The sequence below is a fragment of the Cherax quadricarinatus genome, chromosome 72 (genome assembly GCF_038502225.1).
Source record: "Cherax quadricarinatus isolate ZL_2023a chromosome 72, ASM3850222v1, whole genome shotgun sequence".
Classification (NCBI taxonomy): Eukaryota; Metazoa; Arthropoda; class Malacostraca; order Decapoda; family Parastacidae; genus Cherax; species Cherax quadricarinatus.
The window spans coordinates 21,259,190-21,272,039 of NC_091363.1; the positions used below are offsets into that span (position 1 = coordinate 21,259,190).

Sequence of the window (12,850 nt, forward strand, 5' to 3'; positions counted from 1 at the left end):
GTCTGAGAGCACCACTGTTGTGCCTGAGAGCACCACTGTTGTGTCTGAGAGCACCACTGTTGTGTCTGAGAGCACCACTGTTGTGCCTGAGAGCACCACTGTTGTGCCTGAGAGCACCACTGTTGTGTCTGAGAGCACCACTGTTGTGCCTGAGAGCACCACTGTTGTGTCTGAGAGCACCACTGTTGTGTCTGAGAGCACCACTGTTGTGCCTGAGAGCACCACTGTTGTGCCTGAGAGCACCACTGTTGTGTCTGAGAGCACCACTGTTGTGCCTGAGAGCACCACTGTTGTGTCTGAGAGCACCACTGTTGTGTCTGAGAGCACCACTGTTGTGCCTGAGAGCACCACTGTTGTGTCTGAGAGCACCACTGTTGTGTCTGAGAGCACCACTGTTGTGCCTGAGAGCACCACTGTTGTGCCTGAGAGCACCACTGTTGTGCCTGAGAGCACCACTGTTGTGCCTGAGAGCACCACTGTTGTGCCTGAGAGCACCACTGTTGTGTCTGAGAGCACCACTGTTGTGCCTGAGAGCACCACTGTTGTGCCTGAGAGCACCACTGTTGTGCCTGAGAGCACCACTGTTGTGCCTGAGAGCACCACTGTTGTGTCTGAGAGCACCACTGTTGTGCCTGAGAGCACCACTGTTGTGCCTGAGAGCACCACTGTTGTGCCTGAGAGCACCACTGTTGTGCCTGAGAGCACCACTGTTGTGCCTGAGAGCACCACTGTTGTGCCTGAGAGCACCACTGTTGTGCCTGAGAGCACCACTGTTGTGCCTGAGAGCACCACTGTTGTGCCTGAGAGCACCACTGTTGTGCCTGAGAGCACCACTGTTGTGCCTGAGAGCACCACTGTTGTGCCTGAGAGCACCACTGTTGTGTCTGAGAGCACCACTGTTGTGTCTGAGAGCACCACTGTTGTGCCTGAGAGCACCACTGTTGTGCCTGAGAGCACCACTGTTGTGCCTGAGAGCACCACTGTTGTGCCTGAGAGCACCACTGTTGTGCCTGAGGGTACAACTGTTGTGCCTGAGAGCACCACTGTTGTTTCTGAGAGCACCACTGTTGTGTCTGAGAGCACCACTGTTGTGCCTGAGAGCACCACTGTTGTGTCTGAGAGCACCACTGTTGTGTCTGAGAGCACCACTGTTGTGTCTGAGAGCACCACTGTTGTGTCTGAGAGCACAACTGTTGTGTCTGAGAGCACAACTGTTGTGCCTGAGAGCACCACTGTTGTGTCTGAGAGCACCACTGTTGTGCCTGAGAGCACCACTGTTGTGCCTGAGAGCACCACTGTTGTGTCTGAGAGCACCACTGTTGTGTCTGAGAGCACCACTGTTGTGTCTGAGAGCACCACTGTTGTGCCTGAGAGCACCACTGTTGTGCCTGAGAGCACCACTGTTGTGCCTGAGGGTACAACTGTTGTGCCTGAGAGCACCACTGTTGTTTCTGAGAGCACCACTGTTGTGTCTGAGAGCACCACTGTTGTGCCTGAGAGCACCACTGTTGTGTCTGAGAGCACCACTGTTGTGTCTGAGAGCACTACTGTTGTGTCTGAGAGCACCACTGTTGTGCCTGAGAGCACCACTGTTGTGCCTGAGAGCACCACTGTTGTGCCTGAGGGTACAACTGTTGTGCCTGAGAGCACCGCTGTTGTTTCTGAGAGCACCACTGTTGTGCCTGAGAGCACCACTGTTGTGCCTGAGAGCACCACTGTTGTGCCTGAGAGCACCACTGTTGTGTCTGAGAGCACCACTGTTGTGTCTGAGAGCACCACTGTTGTGCCTGAGAGCACCACTGTTGTGCCTGAGAGCACCACTGTTGTGCCTGAGGGTACAACTGTTGTGCCTGAGAGCACAACTGTTGTGCCTGAGAACACCACTGTTGTGCCTGAGAGCACCACTGTTGTGCCTGAGAGTACAACTGTTGTGCCTGAGGGTACAACTGTTGTGCCTGAGAGTACCACTGTTGTGCCTGAGAGCACCACTGTTGTGCCTGAGGGTACAACTGTTGTGCCTGAGGGTACAACTGTTGTGCCTGAGAGCACCACTGTTGTGCCTGAGAGCACCACTGTTGTGCCTGAGAGCACCACTGTTGTGCCTGAGAGCACCACTGTTGTGCCTGAGACCACCACTGTTGTGCCTGAGGGTACAACTGTTGTGCCTGAGAGTACAACTGTTGTGCCTGAGAGTACAACTGTTGTGCCTGAGAGTACAACTGTTGTGCCTGAGAGCACCACTGTTGTGCCTGAGAGTACAACTGTTGTGCCTGACAGCACCACTGCTGTGCCTGAGAGCACCACTGTTGTGCCTGAGAGCACCACTGTTGTGCCTGAGGGTACAACTGTTGTGCCTGAGGGTACAACTGTTGTGCCTGAGAGTACAACTGTTGTGCCTGAGAGTACAACTGTTGTGCCTGAGAGCACAACTGTTGTGCCTGAGAGCACAACTGTTGTGCCTGAGGGTACAACTGTTGTGCCTGAGAGTACAACTGTTGTGCCTGAGAGCACAACTGTTGTGCCTGAGAGTACAACTGTTGTGCCTGAGAGTACAACTGTTGTGCCTGAGAGTACAACTGTTGTGCCTGAGAGTACAACTGTTGTGCCTGAGAGTACAACTGTTGTGCCTGAGAGTACAACTGTTGTGCCTGAGAGTACAACTGTTGTGCCTGAGAGTACAACTGTTGTGCCTGAGAGTACAACTGTTGTGCCTGAGAGTACAACTGTTGTGCCTGAGAGTACAACTGTTGTGCCTGAGAGTACAACTGTTGTGCATGAGAGTACAACTGTTGTGCCTGAGAGTACAACTGTTGTGCCTGAGAGTACAACTGTTGTGCCTGAGAGTACAACTGTTGTGCATGAGAGTACAACTGTTGTGCCTGAGAGTACAACTGTTGTGCCTGAGGGTACAACTGTTGTGCCTGAGGGTACAACTGTTGTGCCTGAGAGTACAACTGTTGTGCCTGAGAGTACAACTTTTGTGCCTAAGAGTACAACTGTTGTGCCTGAGGGTACAACTGTTGTGTCTGAGAGCACAACTGTTGTGTCTGAGAGCACCACTGTTGTGCCTGAGAGCACAACTGTTGTGTCTGAGAGCACCACTGTTGTGCCTGAGGGCACAACTGTTGTGTCTGAGAGCACAACTGTTGTGTCTGAGAGCACAACTGTTGTGTCTGAGAGCACAACTGTTGTGTCTGAGAGCACAACTGTTGTGTCTGAGAGCACAACTGTTGTGTCTGAGAGCACAACTGTTGTGTCTGAGAGCACCACTGTTGTGCCTGAGAGCACCACTGTTGTGCCTGAGAGCACAACTGTTGTGTCTGAGAGCACAACTGTTGTGTCTGAGAGCACCACTGTTGTGCCTGAGAGCACAACAGTTGTGTCTGAGAGCCCCACTGTTGTGTCTGAGAGCACAACTGTTGTGCCTGAGAGCACCACTGTTGTGCCTGAGAGCACCACTGTTGTGCCTGAGGGCACCACTGTTGTGCCTGAGAGCACCACTGTTGTGCCTGAGAGCACCACTGTTGTGCCTGAGAGCACCACTGTTGTGCCTGAGAGCACCACTGTTGTGCCTGAGAGCACCACTGTTGTGCCTGAGAGCACCACTGTTGTGCCTGAGAGCACCACTGTTGTGCCTGAGAGCACAACTGTTGTGCCTGAGAGCACAACTGTTGTGCCTGAGAGCACCACTGTTGTGCCTGAGAGCACAACTGTTGTGCCTGAGAGCACAACTGTTGTGCCTGAGAGCACAACTGTTGTGCCTGAGAGCACAACAGTGAAGGCGGTTCTCTTGTAACGTTATTTGCCTGGACACCGTCCTGTCTGCAATTTTGCAAACTTCTCATGTGTTGATTGCAACACGAAAGGCCTAGAGCTATCATTCTACCCCCCCAATGGTTGCTTTGTATATATATATATATATATGTATATATATATATATATATATATAATGTATATATATATATATATATATATATGCAATAAAATCACATTATTATTATAATCAAAAAGAAGCGCTAAGCCACAAGGACTATACAGCAATAAGATCACAGTAAACAGGTGATTTCAGAATATGCAAAACAACTATGATACTTCCTTGATAATGTGAGTAATCACGAAAGCGCTTGGAATTTCTCTATTCTTTCAGAGTGGTTGTTTTGCATATATATATATATATATATATATATATATATATATATATATATATATATATATATATATATATATATATATATATATATATATAATGTCATGCCATATAGGTAAAACTTGCGATTTTGGCTTAAACAGCAACGCTCATCTTGCCGAATAAGGCAAGCGAAAATTTGTGTATGCAATAATTTCGCAAAAAAATATTCTGAACCTAACGAACAAATATATCTCAATGAGTTTGTTTATTATTAAATTATTATCAACTTATCTCCTATTTCCTATGTACGGGTTGTGTACTACGGATATGGGGTCCTACTGCATTTGGCTACTCTCTGATGTGTAGGAACATGTCGATACGGTAGTCAGATTTACATGTCTGTTGCTCTGTTAAGGGATACTGGGGCTAACTGATCTGTATTGAAGGGATACCTTCCACCTCAGAAGATACTTAAAGCAAAATATAGAGTGAGAGACATTTACAACATCTGGGAATCTTTAATGTGGAAATGTTCCTCCAACCAGTTGCTTCTTCGGTGCAATATAGAGCAGTGGATGATCATGAGACGTCTGAGGTAATGAGTCCCTCACCTTAAGATAAGATTTCGTTCGGATTTTTAACCCCGGAGGGTTAGCCACCCATGATAACCCAAGAAAGTCAGTGCGTCATCGAGGACTGTCTAACTTATTTCCATTGGGGTCCTTAATCTTGTCCCCCAGGATGCGACCCACACCAGTCGACTAACACCCAGGTACCTATTTGCTGCTAGGTGAACAGGACAACAGGTGTAAGGAAACGTGTCGAAATGTTTCCACCCGCCGGGAATCGAACCCGGGCCCTCCGTGTGTGAAGCGGGAGCTTTAGCCACCAGGCCACCGGGCCACTTGAAGTTCATGTGTTCAGTCTATCATTGTTGAGAAATGTACTTTCCTCAAGATTGATGGATTGAGCACATTGACTCCAGGCTGAGGATATAATTACCACCATTCTCCTGATCTTCCACCTTTCTTCTCTGTCCTGGAGTGAAGAAGCAACTGGCTGGTGAAACATTTGCACAAGATTCCCAAATATTACTTAAGTCTCATTCTTACACTTGTTGATTTTCTTAACCATTTACATTAAAGCATAATATCCTGTTAATGGCATATGGTTGCAATGTATGTCACGTTACTCTGATTTTTTTTATTCGTAATACTTCAAGGGTTTTCTGAAAACAAGAGTATCGGGAGAATTTTCTTTGAGAGACGCATAACTACGTATTGGGAACGATGTCCTCTCTGAAAGACTGTTCTGACCCTATAGTAGAGAAGGAAAGCCCTGCGCTTGAAATATTCCAGTTACGGCCTTAACACTGGCCAAGTCCAAGGTATATTGTCCAGGGGGACTCAAACACTGTATTGGACAGTTTGTTTTTCCAATGGCAGCTGGGAAGAGGTTAGGTTAGATAAGGTTCGGTTAGGTTAGGTTAGGTTAGGTTAGGTTAGGTTAGGTAAGGTTCGTCAGGAAACAGGACAAATGTTTCCTGACGCGGGTCTTAGTCAGATGATGACCCGCCTTTGGAGCTTTTGGTCATCTGACCGAGGCCTTCCGCTGGCTTACCGGTCCACCCCTTTAAAAATTATGGTCATTTATAACCAGTCTGTCTCTAACTAGCTGGGAAGAGTCACACAATTCGAGGGAAGGTCCCTCGAATTGTGTAGCAGAACTGCCAGATGATCCCGAATGCAACTGGATTAATATTTTCTATTATTATCAAAATGAAACGCTAAACCTACCAGGGTCATACAGCTAATATTTTGTAGCCGATCAAAAAAAATGAATGCTTACCAACATCACAATTTAATAAAAAAATTAAACTGAAACCAATAAAGCATAATAACAATACGAACCTTGTGTTAAAACACTCCAGTGAAAATAGTTTGAAGTTGATCGGAAAAGGCATTCCACAGTTATAACTTCACTATATCAATTCAAAATATCTTAAAACTATTTCAGAATCTAGACAACTTTGTATGTATATTTGTATTTATATTACAGTAAACTGGGAGGTGAGAAAGATGATAATGAGTGAGGGAGATGATAATGAGTGAGGGAGATGATAATGAGTGAGGGAGATGATAATGAGTGAGGGAGATGAGAGTGAGTGTAGGAGATGGGAGAAAGCGTGGGAGGGTGAGTGTGGGAGATGAGTGAGAAATGAGAATAGGCATGGGAGATGAGAGTAATTTTGGGAAATGAGAGGGAGTGCTAGAGACGAGAGTGAACTTGGGAAATGAGAGAAAGCTGGTGATGAGAGTGAGGGAGTGAATGAGGGAGGTGAGAGGTGACTGTTGGAAATGAAAGTGATAGATGAGAGTAAAGGCTGGAGATGAAAATGAATGATAGTTAAGAGAGTGAGAAAGATGCAAAATTTGTGAGATGATGAGACAGTTTGAAATATTTAAGGGGGAGAAATAATAGTGTCAGCGATGATAGTGAGGGAGCTGAGAGTGAGACATGAAAATGAATGAGATAAAAGAGTGAGAGCACTCAGAGTGCATGACATCAGAGTGAGAAAATGCAAAGAGGCAGCTGCCTTAGCTTGAGCAAGTCAGAAGTCAGTACAACCAACACTATTACCAACCTTGGCTGCCTCTGGAGGTTGTGAAGGGTAGACCATCCTCTCTGGTCCAGCGTATGCGAGGCTTGGGAACACCTGTAGCGCGACACACCAGTCGTACGTCGTCGCTCTCCTGTACTGACACGTGTGACTGACTGCTCTCCGCGTCTACAAACTGAGGAGGTACTGAAAATACCCAGGGAAAGCCAGAAAGATATTAAATGAACATGTGTAACCCAGTGGAAGACAAAGATGTTAAATAAACAGGTGTAACCCATGGAAAGTCAGAAACATAGTAATTGAAATTATATAACCTAGGGGAAGTCAGACTGTAATATGGGAATGTCAGAAACTTGTTAATCAAACTAGTGTAACGCTGGAAAAGTCAGAAAGATTTTAAGTGAAAATGACTCCCATGGTAAGACAGAAAACAATATCGCAGGGTAAGGCAGGAAAGAAGTTACGTGAACAACAGTATCCCAGGGTAAGGCAGGAAAGAAGTTAGGTGAACAATAGTATCCTAGGGTAAGGCAGGAAAGAAGTTAGGTGAACAACAGTATCCCAGGGTAAGGCAGGAAAGAAGTTAGGTGAACAACAGTATCCCAGGGTAAGGCAGAAAAGAAGTTAGGTGAACAACAGTATCCCAGGGTAAGGCAGAAAAGAAGTTAGGTGAACAACAGTATCCCAGGGTAAGGCAGCGACGGTCTGGAGTTTTGAGACTCTGATCGCGGGTTCAGACCCATCCGTGGTATGGCTTGTTTGCAATCGTGTCATTACAATTTCGTGAGTCATGTTAAGTAAACAGCAGTATTCCAAGGTAAAGCAAAAAAACAAGTTGAGTGAGCAACAGTATCCCAGGGTAAGCTAGAAAACAAGTGAACAACAGTATCCCAGGGTAAGCTAGAAAACAAGTAAACAACAGTATCCCAGGGTAAGCTAGAAAACAAGTGAACAACAGTATCCCAGAGTAAGGCAGAAAACAAGTTAAGTGAACAACAGTATCCCAGGGTAAGCTAGAAAACAAGTGAACAACAGTATCCCAGGGTAAGCTAGAAAACAAGTAAACAACAGTATCCCAGGGTAAGCTAGAAAACAAGTGAACAACAGTATCCCAGGGTAAGCTAGAAAACAAGTGAACAACAGTATCCCAGGGTAAGCTAGAAAACAAGTGAACAACAGTATCCCAGGGTAAGCTAGAAAACAAGTGAACAACAGTATCCCAGGGTAAGCTAGAAAACAAGTGAACAACAGTATCCCAGAGTAAGGCAGAAAACAAGTTAAGTGAACAACAGTATCCCAGGGTAAGGTAGATAACAAGTGAACAACAGTATCCCAGAGTAAGGCAGAAAACAAGTTAAGTGAACAACAGTATCCCAGGGTAAGGTAGATAACAAGTGAACAACAGTATCCCAGGGTAAGGTAGATAACAAGTGAACAACAGTATCCCAGGGTAAGGTAGATAACAAGTGAACAACAGTATCCCAGGGTAAGCTAGAAAACAAGTGAACAACAGTATCCCAGGGTAAGCTAGAAAACAAGTAAACAACAGTATCCCAGGGTAAGCTAGAAAACAAGTGAACAACAGTATCCCAGGGTAAGCTAGAAAACAAGTGAACAACAGTATCCCAGGGTAAGCTAGAAAACAAGTAAACAACAGTATCCCAGGGTAAGGCAGAAAACAAGTGAACAACAGTATCCCAGGGTAAGGTAGATAACAGAAAACAAGTAAGGTAGATAACAAGTGAACAACAGTATCCCAGGGTAAGGTAGATAACAAGGGTAAGCTAGAACAACAGTATCCCAGGGTAAGGTAGATAACAAGTGAACAACAGTATCCCAGGGTAAGGTAGATAAGTGAACAACAGTATCCCAGGGTAAGCTAGAAAACAAGTGAACAACAGTATCCCAAGGTAAGGTAGATAACAAGTGAACAACAGTATCCCAGGGTAAGGTAGATAACAAGTGAACAACAGTATCCCAGGGTAAGCTAGAAAACAAGTGAACAACAGTATCCCAGGGTAAGGTAGATAACAAGTGAACAACAGTATCCCAGGGTAAGGTAGATAACAAATGAACAACAGTATCCCAGGGTAAGGTAGATAACAAGTGAACAACAGTATCACAGGGTAAGGTAGATAACAAGTGAACAACAGTATCCCAGGGTAAGGAAGATAACAAGTGAACAACAGTATCCCAGGGTAAGGTAGATAACAAGTGAACAACAGTATCCCAGGGTAAGGTAGATAACAAGTGAACAACAGTATCCCAGGGTAAGGTAGATAACAAGTGAACAACAGTATCCCAGGGTAAGGTAGATAACAAGTGAACAACAGTATCCCAGGGTAAGGTAGATAACAAGTGAACAACAGTATCCCAGGGTAAGGTAGATAACAAGTGAACAACAGTATCCCAGGGTAAGGTAGATAACAAGTGAACAACAGTATCCCAGGGTAAGGTAGATAACAAGTGAACAACAGTATTCCAGGGTAAGGTAGATAACAAGTGAACAACAGTATCCCAGGGTAAGGTAGATAACAAGTGAACAACAGTATCCCAGGGTAAGGTAGATGACAAGTGAACAACAGTATCCCAGGGTAAGGTAGATAACAAGTGAACAACAGTATCCCAGGGTAAGGTAGATAACAAATGAACAACAGTATCCCAGGGTAAGGTAGATAACAAGTGAACAACAGTATCCCAGGGTAAGGTAGATAACAAATGAACAACAGTATCCCAGGGTAAGGTAGATAACAAATGAACAACAGTATCCCAGGGTAAGGTAGATAACAAGTGAACAACAGTATCCCAGGGTAAGGATAACAAATGAACAACAGTATCCCAGGGTAAGGTAGATAACAAGTGAACAACAGTATCCCAGGGTAAGGTAGACAACAAATGAACAACAGTATCCCAGGGTAAGGTAGATAACAAGTGAACAACAGTATCCCAGGGTAAGGTAGATAACAAGTGAACAACAGTATCCCAGGGTAAGGTAGATAACAAGTGAACAACAGTATCCCAGGGTAAGGTAGATAACAAGTGAACAACAGTATCCCAGGGTAAGGTAGATAACAAGTGAACAACAGTATCCCAGGGTAAGGTAGATAACAAGTGAACAACAGTATCCCAGGGTAAGGTAGATAACAAATGAACAACAGTATCCCAGGGTAAGGTAGATAACAAATGAACAACAGTATCCCAGGGTAAGGTAGATAACAAGTGAACAACAGTATCCCAGGGTAAGCTAGATAACAAATGAACAACAGTATCCCAGGGTAAGGTAGATAACAAGTGAACAACAGTATCCCAGGGTAAGGTAGACAACAAATGAACAACAGTATCCCAGGGTAAGGTAGATAACAAGTGAACAACAGTATCCCAGGGTAAGGTAGACAACAAATGAACAACAGTATCCCAGGGTAAGGTAGATAACAAATGAACAACAGTATCCCAGGGTAAGGTAGATAACAAATGAACAACAGCATCCCAGGGTAAGGTAGATAACAAATGAACAAGAAAATCTCATGGAAAGCCAATAAGATCTTTAATACATATTAACCAAATAATATTTAATGTGTAACCAATTTGTTAACAGATTATTCAAATATTATCTTTATTATTGCATCAAGCTGATACAATGGAGCTTATCTTATGATAAGCTTCATTGCATCACTAAGCTCATCACTAATTATAAACTACGTTCATTATATCAATAACCTGACCAATAATCATTAACACCCTTCATTAAAATCTCTTGTTCCCTAATTAAAGACTAACTTCATCAAGTCACTAACATAACAAAAGTTTATAGATTACCCTTATTATATCATTAAAATGATAAATCATTATACACTGCCTTCATTAACAGTAACCTGTCCACTATCATTAACCAGATCCTTAGTCAGTTCTACAGGTGATACCTCTCTCTCTCTCTCTCTCTCTCTCTCTCTATATATATATATATATATATATATATATATATATATATATATATATATATATATATATATATATATGTCGTGCCGAATAGGCAGAACTTGCGATCTTGGCTTAAATAGCAACGCTCATCTTGCCATATAGGACAAGCGAAAATTTGTGTATGGAATAATTTCGCCAAAATCATTCTTAACCTAACGAAAAAAATAAATTTCACTGTGTTTGTTTAGTATTAAATTATTGTAAACAAATCTAAAATATATTTAGTTGGGTTAGGCTAAAATAAATTGTTCTTGTTATAATAAGGTTAGGTAAGTTTTCTAAGATTCTTTTAGTGCAAAATTATAAATGTTTAAATTAACATTAATGAAAAAAATATATCTTTAAACGTATAGGAGAAAATTTTAGAAAGGACTTAATTTTAAATGAGTTCTTGCTAATTGAGCAGTTTTACATATATATATATATATACATATATATATATATATATATATATATATATATATATATATATATATATATATATATATATATATATACGTTTTTTTTCGACAGGTCGGCCGTTTCCCACCAAGGCAGGGTGGCCTAAAAAGAAAGAAAATCCCCAAACATAATATACTTTCATCATCATTCAACACTTTCACCTCACTCATACACAATCACTGTTTTAGCAGAGGTGCTCAAAATACAACAGTTTAGAAGCATATATAAAGATATATAGCATATCCCTCCAAACTGCCAATATCCCAAACCCCTCCTTTAATTAAAGTGCAGGCATTGTACTTCCCGTTTCCAGTACTCAAGTCCGGATATATAAAAATAACCGGTTTCCCTGAATCCCTTCACTAAATATTACCCTGCTCACACTCCAACAGCTCGTCAGGTCCCAAAAAACCATTCGTCTCCATTCACTCCTAACACACACACATACATGCTTGCTGGAAGTCCAAGCCCCTCGCCCACAAAACCTCCTTTACCCTCTCTTTCCAACCTTTTCGAGGCGGACCCCTACCCCTCCTTCCTATCCCTACAGATTTATGCACTCTCCATGTCATTCTACTTTGATCCATTCTCTCTAAATGACCAAACCACCTCAACCCCTCTTCAACCCTCTGACTAATAATTTTATTAACTCCAAACCTTCTCCTAATTTCCACACTCCGAATTTTATGCATAATATTTACACCACACATTGCCCTTAGACAGGACATCTCCACTGCCTCCAACCGTCTCCTCGCTGCAGCATTTACAACCCAAGCTTCACACCCATATAAGAGTGTTGGTACCACTATACTTTCATACATTTCCTTCTATACCTCCATATATATCGTTTTTCGTCTCCACATATACATCAACGCACCACTTACCTTTTTCTTCATCAATTCTATGGTTAACCTCATCCTTCATAAACCCATCTGCTGACACGTCAACTCCCAAATATCTGAAAACATTCACTTCTTCCATACTCCTCCTCCCCAATTTGATATCCAATTTTTCTTGATCTAAATCATTTGATACCCTCATCATTTTACTCTTATCTATGTCCACTTTCAACTTTCTACCTTTACACACACTCCCAAACTCGTCCACTAACCTTTGCAATTTTTTTTAGAATCTCCCATAAGCACAGTATCATCAGCAAAAAGTAACTGTGTGAGCTCCCATTTTGTATTTGTTTCCCCATAATTTAATCCCACCCCTCTCCCGAACACCCTAGCAGTTACTTCTTTTAAAACTCCATCTATAAATATATTAAACAACCATTGTGACATTACACATCCCTGTCTAAGACCTACTTTTACCGGGAAGTAGTCTCCCTCTCTTCTACACACCTGAGCCTCACTATCCTCATAAAAACTCTTTACAGCATTTAGTAACTTACCACCTATTCCATATACTTGCAACATCTGCCACATTGCTCCCCTGTCCACTCTATCATATGTCTTTTCTAAATCCATAAATGCAATGAAAGCTTCCCTACCTTAATCTAAATATTGTTCACATATATGGTTCAATGTAAACACTTGATCTACACATAACCTACCCACTCTAAAACTTCCTTGCTCATCCGCAATCCTGCATTCTGTCTTACCTCCAGTTCTTTCAATAATAACCGTGCCGTACCCTTTTCATGGTACACTCCGTAATCTTATTCCCCTATAATT

General features: G+C 43.0%; 1 protein-coding gene across 2 annotated transcripts in view; it reads right to left on the reverse strand.

Moving 5' to 3' along the window:
* LOC138854858 (neurotrimin-like) overlaps window positions 1–12,850 on the reverse strand; it is a 306,853-nt gene that overhangs the window by 24,780 nt on the left and 269,223 nt on the right. For both annotated transcript variants that reach the window (XM_070100218.1, XM_070100217.1), the window contains exon 3: window positions 6,774–6,935. In XM_070100218.1, coding sequence (XP_069956319.1) covers window positions 6,774–6,935 — 162 coding nt within the window. The remainder of the gene's footprint in view (window positions 1–6,773; window positions 6,936–12,850) is intronic.